Raw genomic sequence first — 25578 nt, forward strand, 5'->3', positions numbered from 1 at the left:
TTGAACGCAAATCTAAGAAGCGGTAGATCTGTTTTTGCGTCTTTTACTTTCGTTTTTGTACACCAGCTTCAAACATCTGAAAATACAATATTTTTATAGAAAATATATCTCATAGCAGTTTAGATGGTACAATGATTCTCTACACTAAACTTGCTTGTTATGTCGCATAAACTGAAATTATGCAAACTATTAGAAGTTTAGCAACCAGGAAACGGCAGAGCGATTTCTACATGGTGCATCTTTAATTTGACGTTTAACGGTGGGTGGACCAGCGCTCATCTTTGTGGTAGTAATTAGAAGTTCAAATCTATTTTCAATTTAAATTTCAATGGTGTACCGGCTGCATTGCAGTGGTCTGAAGGGATAGGTCTATTCTAGGAATTCTATTTCTATGACTGAAATGACACCCACCCTGTATTCAAGAGCACGTTGTGTCTCAACCGACGGTGGGCACAAAACAAAAACCTCAGATTATGTGAAATAGGGTCTAAGCTACAACACATGCAAATGTGTTTTTAGATAATAGATACTTGTTGGTAAGCTTTTAAATGACATCAAATCTAAATATTTTCCAGTGATGAAGACATGGAATGGCAGGGTATGCAAAATGGTTCAACTTTAAGCACCTCTATCTACTGAATGGGTTTGGAATTCAGGTCCAAAAAGTGTCTTTCTGACCACTTCTACTATGGACAAATATGTACAGTATGGAAAGTTTCCCATGACTATATACAGACCCCAGTAATATACATGTAAGTATGTGCAGGCCCTGCAGTAGATTCACGTCCTGTCCAATGGGGGTGTACTTGTACATTGAAGCTGCCTCATGTTACAGAAGCATGGGATAGGCTCCTGTCCTGTTGGCTGTTCTGGCTTGGATAAGGCTAGTCTCATGTCAAGTGAGAGGTAAATACCTATATATACTCTACATAGCAAGGTAAGGTTACAGTGTGGACAGGTGAGATACAGGTGAATACTCACTGGGCACACCACATCAACAATTGGGTAATATTTTGTTGAGGCGTTGATCAATGAGTTTACAACCTATAATTATCCACTCAAAAAGACAGCCAGAAGTTTGTTGAATTCGCAATGTGTTATCATGCTTTTAACCAAAATAAAAGCGCAACCAAATCCAATTGAAAACACTGTCTGAATTTTGGTTTTGTTGTCACCTAAATGTGTTACCACTGCGCTTTCAGCCATAAAAAAATCAAAAACACAACAAAGTTCAAATGGGAATACAATGCCAGATATGTTGTTTATTTATACAACAATGTCATGTGTTTTCACCGTGCTTTATCTTAAAGCAGAACCAAAATAACTAGATTGCAGTTGAGATTACATTAAAAGTACATGTTGCAAGTGATCAACGCTGTTCGAGGTTCTGCACAGATTATTACAGTAATTATGTAGATCTCCACAGACCTGCGACCTTTGCACGCTATCTTGAACATGCATGCTTTGATTATATAAGACATTTAAAGCTACAGTAACCTCAAAATATGGCCATGGATGTGTACATTAGTTTGTAAAATAACCTTCACTTTAGGATATTTACTGTTTTACAAAAGTCATATTGAATTCTGTTTGGTTGAAAACATTACCAAGTATCCACATTTGAAGGAGATTATCTTCTTCTTGGATAGTTTTGTGCCACTTACTAAGGGATGGATTCCATAACATCCGCATAGTGGTTGTTAAATGGAGGTGTCGGAGGTGGAACTGCGTTAGAGCTGTCAAATCCACAAGTGGCTCGTTGCCTTACCTTATCATAGACACTGCATGCAATGAAACCACACCCGACTATCAACCGACAAATCCAACACAGCCTTCGTTACAAGTTCAAAAACTTGAATTAGACTGATAGGCTATAAATCCGCTCATCCAAATGAACATTTAAACATGCATTAGCCTGACATATGCTTGCCTCAAAAATTAAGCCATGCAAGTTTAAGTACACAGGGCCGGTACCGTGAAACTGTGAATGGCTCATTGGTTTGACATCAACAGTTTGATAGTTGAGAGTTATTTCTAACATTGATACAGCCTACACTTAATACTTCTAAGGAAGGGAGTGGTTTGTGACACACAAAAGCAGCCACTCACCTACAGTATGTGTCAGCTCATACTGTAGATACAGCTCCAACACCGTCAAAACATCTGCTATGGGGATGTCGGCCAACGATGGTTAACGCTCGATCTGATTGAATCTGGGCATTCGTTTGGTTTTAATTCCAGTTTTGGATTCACGCCTCCATCTCAACCAAAAATCTAAGTTAAAGAATAGGACTAAATCAAACACATTTTTAATAAAGTAATATTCTTTAACTTAGATTTTTGGTTGAGTTGGAGACGTGAATCCAATATATTCCTTATGAACTTTTAAATTACATTTGAAATCAACCAATGCTTGAAACCCTACACTCTTAGAAAAAAGGGTTCCAAAACGGTTATGCTGCTGTTCCCATAGGAGAACCCTTTTTGGTTTCAGGTAGAACCCGTTTTGGGTTCTACCTGAAAGGGTTCCACCTGGAACTTTGCAAATACTATATAAGCCTAAATAGTCTTATTGATGATGTATGACTTTATAAAGTATCGTTCTACAGTGTTTAATTTGCTCTGTTAAACCTACCCTTTGAAATGACTTCCATAGCAACAGTGAATGTATTTTGTTTTTAATTGGAGATCTCTCAATCATTCTCACCAGGGGAGCAACTTTCAGGACATGTCCCCCCCCACGGTCTGAAATTGCATTTTTGTCCTGGACAGTTTTATAATTGGAATGTGATACAAAACAAGGCAACGCTGTGCTTTAGGACCACGTGGACACCTCCACGCGGTCGGGTAGGCTGTTTGGAGTGTTTATCCGTCTGGATTTCCCCCCCAAAATAAATATATATATATATATAATAATTATGTCCCCCCCCACTTCTAAAACCAAAGTTGCGCCCCTGATTCTCAAGACAGCACATTGGTAATAGTTTGTAACAAATATCAAAGCTGGATGGGAGACCGAATGGATAGCTGTAGATAGATCAACTCTCTAGTAGGAGGTGCTGTAATAGATCAACTCTCTAGTAGGAGGTGCTGTAATAGATCAACTCTCTAGTAGGAGGTGCTGTAGATAGACCAACTCTCTAGTAGGAGGTGCTGTAGATAGACCAACTCTCTAGTAGGAGGTGCTGTAGATAGACCAACTCTCTAGTAGGAGGTGCTGTAGATAGACCAACTCTCTAGTAGGAGGTGCTGTAATAGATCAACTCTCTAGTAGGAGGTGCTGTAATAGATCAACTCTCCAGTAGGAGGTGCTGTAGATAGACCAACTCTCCAGTAGGAGGTGCTGTAGATAGACCAACTCTCCAGTAGAAGGTGCTGCAGATTGACCAACTCTCTAGTAGGAGGTGCTGTAGATAGACCAACTCTCTAGTAGGAGGTGCTGTAATAGATCAACTCTCCAGTAGGAGGTGCTGTAATAGATCAACTCTCCAGTAGGAGGTGCTGTAGATAGACCAACTCTCCAGTAGGAGGTGCTGTAGATAGATCAACTCTCTAGTAGGAGGTGCTGTAGATAGACCAACTCCCCAGTAGGAGGTGCTGTAATAGATCAACTCTCCAGTAGGAGGTGCTGTAGATAGACCAACTCTCCAGTAGGAGGTGCTGTAGATAGATCAACTCTCTAGTAGGAGGTGCTGTAGATAGACCAACTCCCCAGTAGGAGGTGCTGTAGATAGACCAACTCTCCTGTAGGAGGTGCTGTAGATAGACCAACTCTCCAGTAGGAGGTGCTGTAGATAGACCAACTCTCCAGTAGGAGGTGCTGTAGATAGATCAACTCTCCAGTAGGAGGTGCTGTAGATAGACCAACTCTCCAGTAGGAGGTGCTGTAGATAGACCAACTCTCTAGTAGGAGGTGCTGTAATAGACCAACTCCCCAGTAGGAGGTGCTGTAGATAGACCAACTCTCCTGTAGGAGGTGCTGTAGATAGACCAACTCTCTAGTAGGAGGTGCTGTAGATAGACCAACTCTCTAGTAGGAGGTGCTGTAGATAGATAGACCAACTCTCTAGTAGGAGGTGCTGTAATAGATCAACTCTCTAGTAGGAGGTGCTGTAGATAGACCAACTCTCCAGTAGGAGGTGCTGTAGATAGATCAACTCTCCAGTAGGAGGTGCTGTAGATAGACCAACTCTCTAGTAGGAAGTGCTGTAGATAGATCAACTCTCCAGTAGGAAGTGCTGTAATAGACCAACTCTCTAGTAGGAGGTGATGTAATAGATCAACTCTCCAGTAGGAGGCGCTGTAGATAGATCAACTCTCCAGTAGGAGGTGCTGTAGATAGACCAACTCCCCAGTAGGAGGTGCTGTAGATAGACCAACTCTCCAGTAGGAGGTGCTGTAATAGATCAACTCTCCAGTAGGAGGTGCTGTAGATAGACCAACTCTCCAGTAGGAGGTGCTGCCCGTCCCATTGCTTTTCTTTCTGCTAGTGAATATAACGTTAAAGATCTGACATTGTTTCGAAGGTAGAAATGTAACATTTTTTATACAAGGTTTGTCTATGTTGAAAATGTGTTACAATGATGACATAATCATGTGGTTGAAATTCCACCTTAAAACAACAGTTGATGACTTTCTGCAAATTCAATGTATTTTACACGTAGATTCCACATCACAATACGTTGACAAATTATGTCGAAAAAAACATAGATTCAACCAGTTTGTGCCCAGTGGGCATGTACAGTACACAGACATGTGACCACAGGTAAGAGTCCTCTCTTCATGTTAGAATAACAGACTCCACAAAGACGAAAGTCCACGTCCCAACATGTTCAAAACACGTGCACTACAAAGGGAACAAAGGGCCATTTGTGACACACACAACCAAGGGAGCTAGATTATTAAAGAAACACACAGTTCAGTTGTTTATGTACAAACAAACGAAGAGGTTTGTTGATAAGGAGTCCATATGTAAACAGGTCCTACATCCTCCCAGTCCCAGCATTTATCGGTGCTACACAGCATGGTTGGGGTCAATTCGAACTGAAGGCATCGAAAAATACCATCTTTTTTAAATTGCTTCTCAAGAAACTATAAGTAAAAGCTATTTATTTCTAAAGTTTTTCCATTTATTGAAGTTCAAATTCAAATCACTTCCTGAATTGACTACCTTCAATTCGAATTGGCCCCAACCCTGCCAAATAGTAAGTACTGTAGTGGATGAGGTGGGTGAGGTGAATTTCTCCCATACTGTACAGTGAAGAGCTTGGAGCTTTGAGCACAAATCAATATTGTCCCTAAAGAGCAATCGATTTGCAGCAGTAATAGTCTGAAACAGCCCTCTCCAGGGCAGCCCTGGTCTTAATGGTATTAAATGAATGGTTCATTAAGCAGTAGTCCTCTAGTCCTCTGGCTGGAGCTGCAGGGTGGTGTGGAGAGAGGAGCAATAGATCGGTCAAATATCTCCTCTCCTTCTCCAGGTGAAGAGATGCCTTCATATCTCAGTCAGTGGGATTCAGGGGGTGGTAAAATATCTCCTCTCCTTCTCCAGGTGGAGAGATGCCTTCATATCTCAGTCAGTGGGATTCAGGGGGTGGTAAAATATCTCCTCTCCTTCTCCAGGTGGAGAGATGCCTTCATATCTCAGTCAGTGGGATTCAGGGGGTGGTAAAATAAATACTGTCCTTCCTCTTTTCTCCACTCTCCCCCTTTCTACCCACAGTCAGGATCCAATTAAATTCTGGGCAGATATGAAGGGGGTGGTAGTATGTCTCTCCCTTCTTCCCTCACCCATAGCGAGGGTCCATATCAGGAGGTAGACTGGGGGGGGATAGGATGTATTCCGTGAGGCCTCCATGTATGGTAGAGGAGGTCAGGCTCTTCCTGTTCTTCTTCATGGCCGACCGTCTCTGCCAGCGACACAGCAGCACCTCCACCTGTTATTGTTAAACCGATGACAGAAGAAATAAATAAATCATTTCACATAAATTCTCATGTTGTTATTGTAAAAGAGAACGTGTTCTCAATGACTTACCTGGTTGCAGTTTTTTTCCGTGGTTAAACATACTGTCTGTATAATTTGCAGTAATAATCATGTTATGGGTTAGGGCTGATAGATTGTACATGGCTGTTTTACATCTTTACTTTGTTATATAATTCTATACTCCTAGTATGAATAGATGGTTTTTATATATCCTTAGAGATTGAAAGAAGTGTTCGATTTTAAGCTCTTTGTGTATGAGAAGTGTAATTATGTAGTGGATTGCAGTGGATTGTAGCAATGCGTACTCCTTATAACTCAAGGCCTCTTCTGACTGATGAGAAGACCTGCGATATGCTCGGAGGAAATACTGGGTGATGGAAAAGTACCGAAACACACCTTTGTGGAAAGGAGGGGGTGAGAGCTCAGGGTATAAGGCGGCAGGTAGCCTAGTGGATAGAGCGTTGGGCCAGTAACCGAAAGGCAAAGGTCAAGGTCAAAATCTGTCGTTCTGCCCCTGAATAACCCAATGTTCCCCGGTAGGTCATCATTGTAAATAAGAATTTGTTCTTAACTGACTTGCCTAGTTAAATAAAGGTTCAATTAAAATATAATAATATAAATGGACACTGTCCTGAATGTATGTTCTCCGCTGAAGCATTCAGTCGGGTGTAATAAGTCTAGTTTGAGCTTTTTTTGGTGTCCGCCTGGAGTTTGTACCAGAAATCTAGAACCTAACAGTACCTATAGCCAAAAAAACTTTGCAGAAAATGCTCAAATACATTTGCAGATTGTCTGATAATTTTCTTGTTTTGTACCTGGATTTCATATCTTAAGAACTTTAAATACAACTGTCATCAATGAATAAAAAAAAAATCACTGTAAAGTGTTTTGTTTACGGAATATCAAAGCATTGTTTTTAACCGCAGAGATAAAGTTGCAATATGTTCCCTGCTTCCAGCAATCAGTCAATACTACTGCACATGGTTTTATCAGTAGTACACCAGGTAGAATATAGTGAAAGATCTAGGCAATTTCTATGATTCTTTACAACATCGGGGACATGCAGAGATGCAGAGAAGGAAGTTGAGTTACTTTTAAGTACTTCTAAGTTGTCATCTCCAACATTGTGACCTTCCATTACAGAGCTTTGCTTTGATGGGGATTTCATCCTATACATTCAGCTGGGTTCCTCCACTGTATTCCCTTTTCCTTATTTGTATTGAGGATTGTGTTCGTGCTTGTCAATGGAGAATCTACAAACCTACAGAGCAGCCCATGTATTGTAGTGGATTGAGAAGGAAGGGGAGGACCATCCTCCTCAGTGAATTTCATAGTGAAACATAAAAAAAGTTATCATTTTTAGATAAAACTATACTAAATATATTAAAGTCACCAAATAATTGATTAAAACACTGTTTTGCAATGAAGGTCTACAGTAGCCTCAACAGCACTCTGTAGGGTAGCACCATGGTGTAGCCGGAGGACAGATAGTTTCAGACTTAAAAATCCACCAGATTTCTTACCAGCCAAAATATATGTATTTTTTTCTAAAATTACAACAACAACCAGTTACACTAAACAAAAATAGATGAGCATGATGTTTTAAATGTTTCTAAAACAATACATGTATTACTAGTGAGAAGTAATGTGGTATATTGTTTAATAAAAACATTTGTGACCTGAGTCTTAACCCAAATATCACAGATGAGACAAGAATTTTCTCCTGCCCCTTTACAGGCGGGAGGTTACCGTGGCAACGCAACTGGAGTCATGTTTCTGCCTGTAGGGTTGAGTCTGCCCCTCTATAGGCGGGAGGTTACCGTGGTAACGCAACTGTAGTCATGTTTCTGCCTGTAGGGTTGAGTCTGCCCCTTTAAAGGCGGGAGGTTACCGTGGTAACGCAACTCGAGTCATGTTTCTGGCTGTAGGGTTGAGTCTGACTAGTGGAAGCATTGTCTTCTCTTCCCTAGCAGTTGGAACTCAAAAATAGAAAAACAACCTAGCTTGTGAGCAAAACAATGTAAATAGCCAAGAAACTGAAGGACAAAGTCTCACTTCAGTAGACTTTTGTTTCAAGTAATTTAGACCAACTTTTATGCCTGTGCGCAGAGCTTCTAAAAATGAATCTTTCACTCAGCTCTTTATGTTCGCACAGCCCCCAGCCAGGCAGTGTTGCAGAAATACTTTCCAAACAGTTACTGCAGCATTTATTTTACTATAAATGTGATCATACTTATTCATAAATGCGAGTGAAATGCTCGCACTGTGGAGCCCTGACCACCCGCCAACAATAAACATCTTATGCCAAAATCTACCCTCATTTGGCAGGTGGCGGATGTTCATTTTTGGCCCTGGTTCTCAGCCCCTTCCATTGACTTACACAGTAATTATGACAACTTCAGAGCTCTTGCTCTTTATTCAAAGACTTAGCCGTGGACACTCTTACTGACAGTTGTGGCTGCTTTGCGTGATGTATTGTTGTCTCTACCTTCTTGCCCTTTGTGCTGTCGTCTGTGCCCAATAATGTTTGTCACACTTTTTGTGCTGCTACCAAGTTGTGCTGCTGCCATGTTGTGTTGCTACCATGCTGTGTTGTCATGTGTTGCTGCCTTGCTATGTTGTTGTACTCTTTATGTGGTCTCTCTTGTCGTGATGTGTGTTTTTCCCCCGCAGGAGACCTTTTGCCTTTTGGTCGTCATTGGCCGTCATTGTAAATAAGAATTTGTTCTTAACTGACCCAATCAAAGGATCAGAAAATGAATCTAGTACTGAAAGCATAAGCTACAGCTAGCTAGCGCTGCAGTGCGTAAAATGTGGTGAGTAGTTGACTCAAAGAGAGAGAAAGACAATAGTTGAACAGTTTTGAACAAATTCAAAATGAAAGAGAAGTGAGAGAGAATGAAAGCTAGCTATATTTCTTTGTATGTTTGTTTTCTCCACTTTTCACTTTCTTAGCTAGTAAATGCAGCTAGCTAGTTTAGCCTACTCAAACACTCGGCTCAAATAGTGAGTGATGCTATGTTAGCTAGCTGACCATGGTTATCCAACACTGGAAGTCTTCCAAGTCAAGGTAAGCTTTTGGTTTTAGACATTTATTGCCACCGGTGCCCGCCGGTGTTGCTGCTAAACTGCTTGCTGACTACACTGTACTGAATGATTTTAGTGGCTTTAGAGAAGAGCGCAAAGATACAACGAGCAAAGTGATTATGCTGTTTGGATGTGGCTGCTATGAAAGTGAGCTGTGTTTGTGGAAAATGAGCTGTGAATAAATTCCGCCGATTATGTTGAAAAACCTTTCTTAAACGGAACGAAATGCAACTGTTGGACTAATGATTACACCCTAGATCGGTTAGATGCAGGCAAGAGTGTGCAAGACGGTATTGAATGTCACTGTCTGTCACCTTGACTACAATTTTTTTTCTCTCGACCTACGCACCTACGTTGTAAACTTTCATTTGTAGGCTAGGTTGTAGCAACATAGCAGGTTTACTATCTCATTAGTTCTAGTAGCTATGTTGACTATGACGTGACAACGATGTAGGCTGTGTGTAGCGGTAAGCAGTCATGATATGACGGTTTGGCTTGGAAAGGTTTTTTGCCTGGTCACAGACAGCTGATGTGTTGTGCACTGAAGTCCACAAGCGAAGGGAAAAAGGAGAAGGAATTAAATATACAAAGAGCAAAGTGAAATTATCATGCTGTTTTTCTATGGCTGCTATGAAAGTGAACTGTGTTTGCGTGTGATCAGGGATATATTATTTCTGCCGATTTTGTTGAAAAACGTCTTTTAATTAAAGAAAACAGAACAAAATGGGGATAAACATACCTGAATTTTTCCAATAAAACTCTCATTTGCAACTTCTGGACTAATGATTACACGCTAGATCAGCTAGATGCAGGCAAGAGTTTGCAAAGCGGTATTGAATGTGTTACACTCTGTCACTTTGATTACTCAAAGTTCTCTCAACCTGTGTACCTACACTACCGTTCAAAAGTTTGGGCTCACTTAGAAATGTCCTTGTTTTTGAAAGAAAAGCACATTTTTCGTCTATTAAAATAACATCAAATTGATCAGAAATACAGTATAGACATTTTTTAAGTTGTAATTGACTATTGTAGCTGGAAACGGTTGATTTTTTATGGAAAATCTACATAGGCGTACAGAGGCCCATTATCAGCAACCATCACAGACTGGCCAAGAAAATGAAAAGATTAAGATGGGCAAAAGAACACAGACTCTGGACAGAGATATGGCTTTTTCTTTGCAACTCTGCCTAGAAGGCCAGCATCCCGGGGTCGCCTCTTCACTGTTGACGTTGAGACTGGTGTTTTGCGGGTACTATTTAATGAAGCTGCCAGTTGAGGACTTGTGAGGCGTCTGTTTCTCAAACTAGACACTCTAATGTACTTGTCCTCTTGCTCAGTTGTGCACCGGGGCCCCCCACTCCTCGTTCTATTCTGGTTAGAGACAGTTTGTGAAGGAAGTAGTACACAGTGTTGTACGAGAGCTTCAGTTTCTTGGCAATTTCTCGCATGGAATAGCCTTCATTTCTCAGAACAAGAATAGAATGACGAGTTTCAGAAGAAAGTTCTTTGTTTCAGGCAATTTTGAGCCTGTAATCAAACCCACAAATGCTGATGCACCAGATACTCAACTAGTCTAAAGAAGGCCAGTTTTATTGCTTCTTTAAATCAGAACAACAGTTTTCAGCTGCGCTAACATACTTGCACAAGCGTTTTCTAATGATCAATTAGCCTTTTAAATGATAAACTTGGATTAGCTAACACAATGTGCCATTGGAACACAGGAGTGATAGTTGCTGATAATGGGCCACTGTACGCCTAGATTTTCCATTCAAAATCAACCGTTTCCAGCTACAATAGTCAGTCACATTGTTTTTATTATGGATTCCCATTAGCTGCCGCCAAAGCAGCAGCTACTCTTCCTGGGGTCCAGCAAAATTAAGGCAGTTTATACATTTTAAAAAACATTACAATACATTGACAGATTTCACAACACACTGTGTGCCACCAGGCACCTACTCCACCAATACCACATATATACAGTACTGAATCCATGTGTATGTATAGTGCGTATGTTATCGTGTGTGTGCGTGCATGTTTGTGTTGCTTCACAGTCCCCGGTGTTCCATAAGGTGTTTTTTTATCTGTTTTTTAAATCTAATTTTACTGCTTGCGTCAGTTACTTGATATGGAATAGAGTTCCATGCACTCCTGGCTCTATGTACTACTGTGTGCCTCCCATAGTCTGTTCTGAACTTAGGGACTGTGAAGAGAGCTCATGGGTGTCTGAGCTGTGTGCCAGTAGTTTAGACAGACAACTCGGTGCATTCAACATGTCAATACCTCTCAGAAATTAAAGTAGTAAGGAAGTCAATCTCTCCTCCACTTTCAGCCAGGAGAGATTGACATGCATATTATTAATATTAGCTCTCTGTGTACATCCAAGGGCCAGCCGTGCTGCCCTGTTCTGAGCCAATTGCAATTTTTTTATTCAAAGTCAGTGGCATGTCGTTGGCAAATATTGAAAAAAGCAAGGGGCCTAAACAGCTACCCTGGGGAATTCCTGATTCTAACTGGGTTTTAAGGTTTTAATAGTCACCGTGGGTACACCGTGGGTACAACATCACTTATGCACTTGCTAATAAACTTGCTCACCGAATCAGCGTATACATCAATGTTGTTGTTTGAGGCTATCCGGAACATATCCCAGTCCACATGATCGAAGCAATCTTGAAGCGTGGAATCTGATTGGTCGGACCAGCGTTGAACAGACTTGAGCACGGGCGTTTCCTGTTTTAGTTTCTGTCTATAGGCTGGGAGCAACAAAATGGAGTCGTGGTCAGATTTGCCAAAAGGAAGGCGAGGGAGGGCTTTGTATGCGTCGCGGAAGTTAGAGTAACAATGATCCAGAATGCTGCCAGCCCAGGTTACGCATTCAATAAGCTGATAAAATTCTGTGAGCCTTGATTTCAGATTAGCTTTGTTAAAATCCCTAGCTACAATAAATGCAGCCTCAGGACATGTGGTTCCGAGTTTACATAGAGTCCAATGAAGTTCTTTCAGGGCCGTCGAGGTGTCTGCTTGGGGGGGGGGGGGGGGGGGGGGGGGGGGGATATACACGGCTGTGATTATAATCGAAGAGAATTCTCTTGGTAGATAATGCGGTCGGCATTTGATTGTAAGGAATTCTAGGTCAGGTGAACAAAAGGACTTGAGTTCCTGTATGTTGTTATGATCACACCACGACTCGTTAATCATAAGGCATACACACTCGCCCTTCTTCTTACCAGAGAGATGTTTGTTTCTGTCTGCGCGATGTGTGAAGAAACCGGGTGGCTGTACCGACTCTGATAATGTATCCCGAGTGAGCCATGTTTCCGTGAAACAGAGAATTTTACAATCTCTGTTGTCTCTCTGGAAGGCAACCCTTGCTCGAATTTCGTCTACCTTGTCAAGAGACTGGACATTGGCGAGTAGTATACTCGGGAGCGGTGAGCGATGTGCCTGTCTATGGAGCCTGACCAGAAGACCGCTCTGTCTGCCCCATCTGCGGCGCTGTTGTTTTGGGTCGCCAGCTGGGATCCGATCCATTGTCCTGGGTGGTGGTCCAAACAGAGGATCCACTTCGGGAAAGTCATATTCCTGGTCATAATGTTGGTAAGTTGACGTTTCTCTTATATTCAATAGTTCTTCCCAGCTGTATGTAATAAGACTTACATACAGTGCTGTGCTTGTTGAGTGTCCTTCCCTATAAGCGTGCTGAAATTCTGTTGTCAATTTGTTTACTGTGAAATAGCATTGTATCTGGTCAAACACAATTTTTCCAGAAGTTTACTTAGGGTTGGTAGCAGGCTGATTGGTCGGCTTTTTGAGCCAGTAAAGGGGGCTTTACTATTCTTGGGTATAGGAATGACTTCAGCTTCCCTTCAGGCCTGAGGGCACACGCTCTCTAGTAGGCTTAAATTGAAGATGTGGCAGATAGGAGTGGATATAGTTTTCTATTATCCTCAGTAATTTTCCATCCAGATTGTCAGACCCCGGTGGCTTGTCATTGTTGATAGACAACAATACTTTTTTCCATCTCTTCCAAACTGACTTTACAGAATTCAAAAGCACAATTCTTGTCTTTCATAATTTGGTCCGATATACTTGGATGTGTAGTGTCAGCGTTTGTTGATGGCATGTCATTCCTAAGTTTACTTATCTTGCCAATGAAAAAGGCATTAAAGTAGTTTGCGATATCAGTGGGCTTTGTGATGAATGAGCCGAGTTGGCTTTTTTCCCCAAAATGTAATTTAAGGTGCCCCAATGCTTTCCACTATCATTCTTTATATAAGTTATTTTTGTTTCATAAATGTTATAATTTTTATTTATTTAGGTTAGTCACATGATTTATTAATTTGCGGTAAGTTTGACAAATCACTTGGGCTGCCAGACTTAATTGCCATACCTTTTGCCTCATTCCTCTCAACCATACAATTTTTCAATTCCTAATCAATCCAAGGAGATATAGCAGTTTTTACAGTCATTTTCTTAATGGGCGCAGTCTTATTAGTAACTGAAATAAGTAGTTTCATAAATGCGTCAAGAGCAGCATCTGGTTGATCCTCATTACACACCACGGACCATGAAATATTCTTTACATCATCAACATATGAATAACTACAAAACTTATTGTATGACCTCTTATACACTATATTAGGCCCAGCCTTTGGAACTTTAGTTTTCCTAGATATGGCTATTATATTGTGATCACTACATCCGATGGATCTGGATACTGCTTTAAAGCAAATATCTGCAGCATTAGTAAGGTTGTGATCAATACGTGTTGAGGATTTAATGCCTGTGCTGTTTGTAACTACCCTGATAGGTTGACTGACAACCTGATCCAGGTTGCAGGCACTGGTTACAGTTTGAAGTGTTTTCCTGAGTGGGCAGCTTGATGATAGCCAGTCAATATTTAAAATCACCCAGAAAATATACCTCTCTGTTGATATCACATACATTATCAAGCATTTCACACATTATCCAGATACTGACTGTTAGCACTTGGTGGTCTATAGCAGCTTCCCACAAGAATGGGCTTTAGGTGAGGCAGATGAACCTGTAGCCATATTACTTCAATACTATTTAACATTAGATCGTTAACAATGTCTACACTGTATTTCTGATCAATTTGATGTTATTTTAATGGACAGAAAAGTCGTTTCTTTCAAGAACAAGGACATTTGTAAGTGACCCCAAACTTTTGAACGGTGGTGTACATTGTAAACTTCCATTCATATGGTAGGTTGTAGTAACCTCATGATGGTTGTAGGGAAAATTTGAGTATCATGTGGTAGCCTAAACCTATGGATGTTACATTGAGCTGGTTAAATGGAATATAATTGAAAGTCATCCAATATGCTGTAATAGAAATAAGGCCCAAAAATATTGTCCTCCCTCGTCATCATCCCTCATCCACTGATGTACTGTATTGAATACATAACATTGAATTGTGATGATAACAGTGAATGAACTTTGCACACAATGTACTTCGTTTTCCATTTTCTTTTTAAATCAGGAATAATACTTGATTTAATTGTGTATGAAATTGTTATGGTAAAAAAAATGCATAAAAGGAGAGTAATTACCCATAATTCTGCACCTTTCTATAGCTGCATCATCATGATGTCGTGACTGCAAAGAAAATCAGTTGATGCACTGGGACTTTTAAAAGACAGATTAACTTTCTGTTTTGTCCGCTTAGACTAAAGTATGTTTGTGCTAGTCTTTTTTCAGTAAGTCGTGTTCTTTTGATTATTAATGTAATGGCAATTTTGACTTATCATTTCGTTTAGATTAATGTATTTATGTTTTGAGAAGGCAACTACATATTGAAAATGTATTTTAAATGTTTTGCATTAGGCCACTGAGTTAGTTCTGTGTCATGTGAACATCGCCATGAAAATAGACAATATTGTAAAACATTTATTATTGAGAAAAACTGTTAATAAAGGCAAAATACAAATAGTTATACAATATACAGTACCAGTCAAAAGTTTGGACACACCTACTCATTCATGGATTTTTCTTTATTTTTACAATGTTCTACATTGTAGAATAATAGTGAAAACATCAGAACTATGAATTAACACATATGTAATCATGAAGTAACCAAAAAAGTGTTAAACAAATGAAAATATATTTTATAATTGAGATTCTTCAAAGTACCCACCCTTTGCCTAGATCAAATCAAATCAAGTTTATTTTATACAGCCCTTCGTAAATCAGCTAATATCTCGAAGTGCTGTACAGAAACCCAGCCTAAAACCCCAAACAGCAAGCAATGCAGGTGAGACACAGAGCTTTGACAGCTTTGCCTAGATGACAGTTGGCCTTCTCTCAACCAGCTTCATGAGGAATGCTTTTCCAACAGTCTTGAAGGAGTTCCCACATATGCCGAGCACTTGTTGGCTGCTTTTCCTTCACTCTGCGGTCCAAGTCATCCCAAACCATCTCAATTGGGTTGAGGTTGGGTGATTGTGGAGGCCAGGTCATCTGATGGAAAACTCCATCACTCTCCTTCTTGGTCAAATTGCCCTTACACAGCCTGGAGGTGTGTTTTGGGTCAATGTCCTGTTGAAAAAATAACGATAGTACCACTAAGCGCAAACCTGATGGGATGACGTATCGCTGCAGAATGCTGTGGTAGACATGCTGGTTAAGTGTGCCTTGAATTCTAAATAAATCACGGACAGTGTCACCAGAAAAGCACCCTTACACCATCACACCTCCTCCTCCATGCTTCATGGTGGGAACCACACATGCGGAAATCATGCATTCACCTACTCTGTGTCTCACAAAGACATGGTGGTTGGAACCAAAAATCTCACATTTGTAGTCATCAGACCAAAGGACAGATTTCCACCGGTCTAATGTCCATTGCTTGTGTTTCTTTTTCTTGGCACAAGCAAGTCTCTTTTTATTATTGGTGTCCTTTAGTAGTGGTTCCTTTGCAGCAATTGTACCATGAAGGCCTGATTCATGCATTCTCCTCTGAACAGTTGATGTTGAGATGTGTTCTGTTACTTGAATTCTGTGAATTATTTATTTGGGCTGCAATCTGAGGTGCAGTTAACTTTAATGAACTTATCCTCTGCAGCAGAGATAACTCTGGGTCTTCCTTTCCTGTGGAGGTCCTCATGAGAGCCAGTTATCATAGCACTTGATGGTTTTTGAGACTGCACTTGAAGAAACTTTCAAAGTGTAATTTCTCTTTGCTTATTTGAGCTGTTCCTGCCATAATAATGACTTGGTCTTTCACAAAATAGGGCTATCTTCTGTATATCACCCCTACCTTGTCAAAACACAAGTGACTGGCTCAAACACATTAAGAAGGAAATTCATTCCATAAAGTTAATAAATTAACTTTTAACAAGGCACACCTGTTAATTGAAATGCATCCCAGGTGACAACCTCATGAAGCTGGTTGAGAGAATGCCAAGAGTGTGCAAAGCTGTCATCAAGGCAAAGGGTGGCTACTTTGAAGAATCTCAAATATAACATATAATTAGATTTGTTTAACACTTTTTAGGTTACTTCATGGTTCCATATGTGTTATTTCATAGTTATGTCTCCACTATGTCTCCACTCTACAATGTAAAGAAAAACCCTGGAAAGAGTAGGTGTGATCAAACTTTTGATTGGTACTGTATACAGTATATACAGTGTACGGTGCATTCAGAAAGTATTCAGACCTCTTGACTTTTTACACATTTTGTTATGTTACAGCCTTACTCTAAAATGGATTAAATAAAATAAAAATCCTCATCAACCTACACAAAAAGTCACCCCATAATGACAAAGCAAAAACATGTTTCTAGAAATGTTTCCAAATGTATAAAAAAATAAAGACAGAAATACCTGATTTACATAAGTATTCAGACCCTTTGCTATGAGATTTGAAATTGAGCTCAGGTGCATCCTGTTTCCATTGATCATCCATGTTTCTACAACTTGATCAGAGTCCACCTGTGGTGGAACATGATTTGGAAAGGCACACACCTGTCCATTTAAAGTCCCACAGTTGACAGTGCATGTCAGAGCAAAAACCAAGCCATGAGGTAGAAGGAATTGTCTGTAGAGCTCCGAGACAGGATTGTGTCAAGGCACAGATCTGGGGTACCAAAACATTTCTGCAGCATTGAAGGTCCCCAAGAACACAGTGGCCTCCATCTTTCTTAAATGGAAGACGTTTGGAAGCACCTAGACTCTTCCTAGAGCTCCAGAGTTCCTCTGTGGAGAAGGGAGAACCTTCCAGAAGGACAACCATCTCTGCAGCACTCCACCAATCAAGTCTTTATGGTAGAGTGGCCAGACGGAAGCCTCTCCTCAGTAAAAGGCGCAACCCCACTTGGAGTTTCCCAAAAGGCATCTAAAGACTCTCAGACCATGAGAAACAAGATTCTCTGGAAACCAAGATTGAACTCTTTGGCTTGAATGCCAAGTGTCATCGTCTGGATGAAACCTGGCACGATCCCTACCGTGACGCATGGTGGTGGCATCATGCTGTGGGGATGTTTTTCAGCGGCAGTGACTGGGAGACTAATCAGGATCAAGAGAAAGATGAACAGAGCAAAGTATAGTGAGATCCTTGATGAAAACCTGCTTCAGAGCACTCAGGACCTCAGACTGGGACAAAGGTTCACCTTCCAGTAGGACAACGACCATAAGCACACAGCCAAGATAACGCAGGCGCGGCTTCGGGACAAGTCTCTGAATGTCCTTGAGTGGCCCATCCAGAGCCCGGACTTGAACCCGATTGAACATCTCTGGAGCGACTCTCCCCATTCAACCTGACAGAGCTTGAGGATCTGCAGAGAAGAACGAGAAAACTCCCCAAATACAGGTGTGCCAAGCTTGTAGCATCATACCCAAGAAGACTCGAGGCTGTAATCGCTGCCAAAGGTGCTTCAACAAAGTACTGAGTAAATACTTATGCAAATGTGATATTTCTGTGTTTTCAAGTTCTAAAAACCTGTTTTTGCTTTGTCATTATGGGGTATTGCATGTAGAGCAGTGGTTCACAAATTTGTTATAGTCCCGTACCCCTTCCACCATTCAACCTCCAGCTGTACCCCCTCTAGCACCAGGGTCAGCACACTCTCAAATGTTGTTTTTTGCCATCATTGTAAGCCTGCCACACACACAAACACACACGATACGATACATTTATTAAACATAAGAATGAGTGTGAGTTTTTGTCACAACCCGGCTCGTGGGAAGTGACAAAGAACTCTTATAGGACCAGGGCACAAATAATAATATAATAATAATCACAAATTTTGCTCTTTATTTAGCCATCTTACATATAAAACTTTATTTGTTGATCAAAAATTGTGAATAACTCACCACAAGTTTATGAGAAGGGTGTGCTTGAAAGGATGAACATAACTCTGCAATATTGGGTTGTATTGAAGAGAGTCTCAGTCTTACATCATTATCCACACACAGTCTGTGCCTGTACTTTGTTTTTTCATGCTAGTGAGGGCAGAGAATCCACTCTCACATAGGTACGTGGTTGCAAAGGGCATCAGTGTCTTAACAGCGCGATTTGCCAAGGCAAGACATAGAGCGCAGCACAAGTGATTAAATTACATTTTCACAGAACAGCTTGTTGCAATTTCAATGAGGCTCTCTCGTTCAGATATCGGTAAGTGGACTGGAGGCAGGGCATGAAAGGGATAACGAATCCAGTTTGTGCCGTCCGTTTCGGGAAAGTACCTGCTTAATTGCGCACTCAGCTCACTCAGGTGCTTCGCTATATCACATTTGACATTGTCGGTAAGCTTGAGTTCATTTGCACACAAAAAACATCATACAATGATGAAAAGACCTGTGTGTTGTCCAGAAAAGAGCTCCAACTTCTTAATCATAATATAGATGCGGAGAGTCCCTGTAATCCTAGATTCAGATCATTCAGGCGAGGAAAAAACATCACCCAGATAGGCCAGTCGTGTGAGAGAAAACATCACCCAGATAGGCCAGTCATGTGAGAGAAAACATCACCCAGATAGGCCAGTAATGTGAGAGAAAACATCACCCAGATAGGCCAGTCGTGTGAGAGAAAACATCACCCAAATAGGCCAGTCGTGTGAGAAACTCGTCCTCATGCAAAGCAGTCAGACAAGTGAAAATTATGGTCAGTAAAGAAAACTTTAAGCTCGTCTCTCAATTTAAAAAAAAAACTTTCCAATACTTTGCACTTCTGTATGTTGTAAAAGCGTTACATGGTCGCTGACCATATCATTGCATAATGCAGAAAATACTAAGTTTTCACTGTAGTGTCCAAAACATCTTTCAAGCTGTCAGGCATTCCCTTGGCAGCAAGAGCCTCTCGGTGGATGCTGCAGTGTACCCAAGTGGCGTCGGGAGCAACTGCTTGCACGCACGTTACCACTCCACTATGTCTCCCTGTCATGGCTTTTGCTCCATCAGTACAAATACCAACACATCTTGACCACCAAGTCCATTTGATGACACAAAGCTGTCCAGTACTTAAAACATATCCCCTCAAGTTGTCCTGGTTTCCAGTGGTTTGCAGAAGATCCTTCTTCCTTAATGGACCCCCATAAACGTAACGGACAAATACCAGGAACTGTGCCAGGCCCGCCACGTCTGTTGACTCATCCAGCTGTAACGCATATAATTCACTGGCTTGTATGCGAAAAAAAACAAACATCTCCTGCCATGTCACTGATGTGTCATGAAACAGTGTTGTTTGATGAAGGCGTTGTCCAACAGCAGCAGGAAGAATACATTTCTTCACAATAGTATGGGGCTTGCCTGTCCTAGCCACTAGGTAGCTCACCATATAAGATGCTTCTAGCCCCTCTTATTAATGCTATCTGTTGCTTTTATACATGTCTTACTACTCGAACGTAGTCTTTATTCTCGCTCGAAAAGCTCCTGTGGCTTTCAAATTGTCATGTTTCGTTTCTAAATGTCTGCGCAAGAGTGAAGGTTTCCCGTGAGAGAGTAACGGTTAATGTGATTGGAATTATTTGACTAGGCTAGCTATGAGACTAGGTATGTGACATTGTGTTGTTATTTCGCTAAACACTATTTTTGGCAGTGAAACGAGGCTACTCAGGCGAGAGAAAAAAAAACTCACCCAAATGTATAGTCCCATTGGACAATGTAAATGCACTGTTTGAAAATGTGAAGAATTCTTTTTTTAATTTGGCGTACCCCCGACGGCATTGCGCGTACCCCCACCCAGTTTGGGAATACCTGGTGTAGATTGATGAGAGAAACAATTTTTTCAATCAAGCTTAGAATAAGGCTGTAACGTAACAAAATGTGGAAAAAGTCAAGGTGTCTGAATACTTTCCGAATGCACCGTATGTATAAATATATATATTTAAAAAAATTATATTTACCAGTGGTAGAAGGTAAATTGAAAGAAAAAAACTGGAGGCTATGTCACAAATGGCTTCCTATTCCTGATCAAAAAGTAGTGCACTAATAAAGGAAATATGGGGGCCATCTGATCTTTGTTTGCTATACTCGGCCTTGGCTCAGGATGGTAAGTTGGTGGTTGAAGTTATCCCTCTAGTGATGTGGGGGCTGTGCTTTGGCAAAGTGGGTGCTGTTATATCCTGCCTGTTTGGCCCTGTCCGGGGGTATCATCGGATGGGGCCACAGTGTCTCCTGACCCCTCCTGTCTAAGCCTCGGCACAGCCAAAAGAGGACTGGCCACCGCTCATAGCCTGGTTCCTCTCTAGGTTTCTTCCTAGGTTTTGGCCTTTCTAGGGAGTTTTTCCTAGCCACCGGGCTTCTACACCTGCATTGCTTGCTGTTTGGGGTTTTAGGCTGGGATTCTGTACAGCAGTTTGATATATCAGCTGATGTAAGAAGGGCTATATAAATTGATTTGATTTGATTTGAGATGCATCCACTACCTGTTCTCTGAAGAAGCTGGTAGTCAGGGTGTAGAGGATGGGGTTCAGGGCACTGTTGATGGGTAATATGAAGATCACCACCCAGGATGAGATGGTACCTGGAGGGGGAGAGAGAGAGGGAGTGAGAGGTGTGTGCATGTGGGGTGGGGTGTGTGTGTGTGTGTGTGTGTCCTTGTGTATTACCTGCAGTGTTGGGGAGTAGGGAATTTCATGTAGGTCAACTAGTAATTTAACTTTGTTTTGGGATAGCTTGGTGGTAGTTGAACTCAATTCAAATCTTGGTAGTGTTTCCACTAGTTAATAGCTTTTATTTTTTTACCATGTCACAGTGTAGCGAACTACTGGAACTATAGACTACTGTTTTACCCTGTAGTGGTGTAGCTAACTACTGGAACTACACACTATTGTTTTACCATGTAGCGGTATAGCTAACTACTGGAAATACACACTACTGTTTTACCATGTAGCGGTGTAGCTAACTACTGGAACTACACACTACTGTTTTACCATGTAGCGGTGTAGCTAACTACTGAAACTATACACTACTGTTTTACCATGTAGCGGTGTAGCTAACTACTGGAAATACACACTACTGTTTTACCATGTAGCGGTGTAGCTAACTACTGGAACTACACACTACTGTTTTACCATGTAGCGGTGTAGCTAACTACTGGAACTACACACTACTGTTTTACCATGTAGCTCACTGCTGGAACTACACACTGCTGTTTTACCATGTAGCGGTGTAGCTAACTACTGGAACTACACACTACTGTTTTACCATGTAGCGGTGTAGCTAACTACTGAAACTATACACTACTGTTTTACCATGTAGCGGTGTAGCTAACTACTGGAAATACACACTACTGTTTTACCATGTAGCGGTGTAGCTAACTACTGGAACTACACACTACTGTTTTACCATGTAGCGGTGTAGCTAACTACTGGAAATACACACTACTTCTTTCACAAAAATAAAATATGGGTGAAGCAGGCAATCGTTTCCTTTCTTTTTCAGCATCAGACCTGCCTAATTCTCACTTGAAACTTTTTGTGTTTAATTCCTAACGTCCATCCGTGACGCTTGTGCGTTTTGGACTTCAAAACCCCTTTTTAAAAAATTGTGTGTTTGCGCTGCAGACCTACAGACCTTCGGGTTGTACCATTGTATTGGTCTATTTCTTCTGCATCCATTGATACCAACCATTAGTCTGTATGAGTAGCAGGTGTTTGTGAGATAAGGGCACATCCCGAAGGGGCCCTGGTGCGGTTCTTCTCAGAAACACCTCTGTAACTTCTGAATGGTTTGCGCTACAAACTATTATGACCCGTCTATGACGCTCACACGCCACACAAGAGTCGTTCGAAGGTAAGCAATTATTCTACATAGAAGATCATAGGAAATTCCAGGACATACTATATCATTAATAATCATTAATAAACTCCCATAGTCGCTGTCAGTTGTCACTGACTAGTTGGATATTTATTTCCTACTGAGCAAGCAATTTATGTACTTACAGCCTTCTTTAAATACATATTTTGTCACGTTTTTGCTTGGTAGAACTTTTTTAAATTTTATTTACATTGGTCAATAAAGCTCATAAATGCAACTGATTATTTCGTGTTCTACTTGTCCTGAAAATAAAATTGTAAAACTGTTCATTGTGAGGCAGATTTTTGCTGTGGTCATCAAACCTGATGCTAATAGGCTTTTAACATATGACCCCAAAGTGATCTGTTGTTACAATTTATAGTCTATGTCATTTCAGATTTACATATGATCATTTTTCACTAATTAGTTTGAATATAGTGAACTACTTTTTCAAAGGAACTTTAGTTATGTAAACTATATTTTCCATAGGGTTAGTTTTAGTGTAGCATAACTTCTGTGTAAATTAATTGATAGCTTGGTAAACTATTTTTTCAGTGTAGCTTCCCCAACAATGATTACCTGGTATCTCGACCTGCAACAGGGACAGTATTTACCTGGTATCTCGACCTGCAACAGGGACAGTATTTACCTGGTATCTCGACCTGCAACAGGGACAGTATTTACCTGGTATCTCGACCTACAACAGGGACAGTATTTACCTGGTATCTCGACCTACAACAGGGACAGTATTTACCTGGTATCTCGACCTGCAACAGGGACAGTATTTACCTGGTATCTCGACCTACAACAGGGACAGTATTTACCTGGTATCTCGACCTACAACAGGGACAGTATTTACCTGGTATCTCGACCTGCAACAGGGACAGTATTTACCTGGTATCTCGACCTGCAACAGGGACAGTATTTACCTGGTATCTCGACCTGCAACAGGGACAGTATTTACCTGGTATCTCGACCTGCAACAGGGACAGTATTTACCTGGTATCTCGACCTGCAACAGGGACAGTATTTACCTGGTATCTCGACCTGCAACAGGGACAGTATTTACCTGGTATCTCGACCTACAACAGGGACAGTATTTACCTGGTATCTCGACCTGCAACAGGGACAGTATTTACCTGGCATCTCGACCTACAACAGGGACAGTATTTACCTGGTATCTCGACCTGCAACAGGGACAGTATTTACCTGGTATCTCGACCTGCAACAGGGACAGTATTTACCTGGTATCTCGACCTGCAACAGGGACAGTATTTACCTGGTATCTCGACCTGCAACAGGGACAGTATTTACCTGGTATCTCGACCTACAACAGGGACAGTATTTACCTGGTATCTCGACCTGCAACAGGGACAGTATTTACCTGGTATCTCGACCTACAACAGGGACAGTATTTACCTGGTATCTCGACCTGCAACAGGGACAGTATTTACCTGGTATCTCGACCTACAACAGGGACAGTATTTACCTGGTATCTCGACCTACAACAGGGACAGTATTTACCTGGTATCTGGACCTGCAGCAGGGACAGTATTTACCTGGTATCTCGACCTGCAACAGGGACAGTATTTACCTGGTATCTCGACCTACAACAGGGACAGTATTTACCTGGTATCTCGACCTGCAGCAGGGACAGTATCTTGACCAGGAAGATGGGGATCCAGCAAAGGGCGTCAGAGAAGACGATGAAGAAGAACCTGTTAGCTACAGCCACATCTCTGTGTAGCCTGCTCCTCAGGTCTGTAACAGAACAATATGTTAGCTACAGCCACATCTCTGTGTAGCCTGCTCTTCAGGTCTGTAACAGAACAGTCTGTTAGCTACAGCAATGTCTCTGTGTAGCCTGCTCTTCAGGTCTGTAACAGAACAGCCTGTTAGCTACAGTCAGGTCTCTGTGTAGCCTGGTCTTCAGGTCTGTAACAGAACAGCCTGTCAGCTACAGCCACATCTCTGTGTAGCCTGGTTCTCAGGTCTGTAACAGAACAGCCTGTTAGCTACAGCCACATCTCTGTGTAGCCTGGTCCTCAGGTCTGTAACAGAACAGTCTGTCAGCTACAGCCACATCTCTGTGTAGCCTGGTTCTCAGGTCTGTAACAGAACAACCTGTTAGCTACAGCCACATCTCTGTGTAGCCTGGTTCTCAGGTCTGTAACAGAACAGCCTGTTAGCTACAGCCACATCTCTGTGTAGCCTGGTCCTCAGGTCTGTAACAGAACAGCCTGTTAGCTACAGTCAGGTCTCTGTGTAGCCTGCTCCTCAGGTCGGTAACAGAACAGCCTGTTAGCTACAGCCAGATCTCTGTGTAGCCTGCTCCTCAGGTCTGTAACAGAACAGCCTATTAGCTACAGTCAGATCTCTGTGTAGCCTGCTCCCCAGGTCTATAACAGAACAGCCTGTTAGCTACAGCCAGGTCTCTGTGTAGCCTGCTCCTCAACAAAGCTTCAACTACAAATAATATTCAAGTAAGAGATTGTCTACTTTTTACAAGAGGGTTCAGAGTTCACTTGTGGTCTTCCTTTACAGGGCCTGGAAGTATTCACACCCCTTGACCTATTCCACATTTTGTTGTGTTCAGCTTGAATTTAAAATAGATAAAATTAAGATTTTGTGTCACTGGCCTACACACAATGCCCCATAATGTCAAAGTGGAATTATGTATTTAGAAATGTTTACAAATTCCTTAAAACCTAAAAGCTGAAATGTATTGAGTCAATAAGTATTCAACCTCTTTGTTGTGGCAAGCCTAAGTTCAGGGGTAAAAATGTGCTTAACAAGTCACATAATAAGTTGCATGGACTCACTCTGTGTGCAATAGTGTTTAACATGATTTTTGAATTACTTCACCAGTGAATTTCAAACACATAGTTAACCACAAAAGCAGACATTGAATATTCCTTTGAGCATGGTGAAGTTATTAATTACACTTTGGAAGCTGAATCAATACAACCAGTCACTACAAAGATACAGGCGTCCTTCCTAACTGAGTTGCCGGAGAGGAAGGAAACCGCTAAGTGATTTTATCATGAGGCCAATGACTTTAAATCAGTTACAGAGTGTAGTGGCTGTGACAGGAGAAAACTGAGGATGGATCAACAACATTATAGTTATTCCACAGTGTAAATCTAAATGACAGAATGCAAAGGAGGAAGCTTGTACAGAATTTAAAAAAATCCTAAACATGCACCCTGTTTATAATAAGGCACAAAAGTCAGACTGCTAAAAAAAATTGGCTA

General features: G+C 41.3%; 1 protein-coding gene across 4 annotated transcripts in view; it reads right to left on the minus strand.

The window, feature by feature from the left end:
• Window positions 1-1242: 1242 nt before the first annotated feature.
• LOC129864192 (relaxin receptor 2-like) overlaps window positions 1243-25578 on the minus strand; it is a 191378-nt gene continuing 167042 nt past the window's right edge. For 3 of the 4 annotated variants that reach the window (XM_055936887.1, XM_055936886.1, XM_055936885.1), the window contains 3 exons: window positions 23954-24085; window positions 20953-21050; window positions 1243-5936 (listed from right to left, as the gene is read on the minus strand). In XM_055936887.1, coding sequence (XP_055792862.1) covers window positions 5787-5936; window positions 20953-21050; window positions 23954-24085 — 380 coding nt within the window. In that variant the 3' untranslated portion in view covers window positions 1243-5786. Of the gene's footprint in view, window positions 5937-20952; window positions 21051-23953; window positions 24666-25578 lie in introns of those variants that run through there. The other variant, XM_055936888.1, reaches the window with a different exon arrangement.

Source organism: Salvelinus fontinalis, chromosome 10, assembly GCF_029448725.1.
Source record: "Salvelinus fontinalis isolate EN_2023a chromosome 10, ASM2944872v1, whole genome shotgun sequence".
Taxonomy (NCBI): Eukaryota; Metazoa; Chordata; class Actinopteri; order Salmoniformes; family Salmonidae; genus Salvelinus; species Salvelinus fontinalis.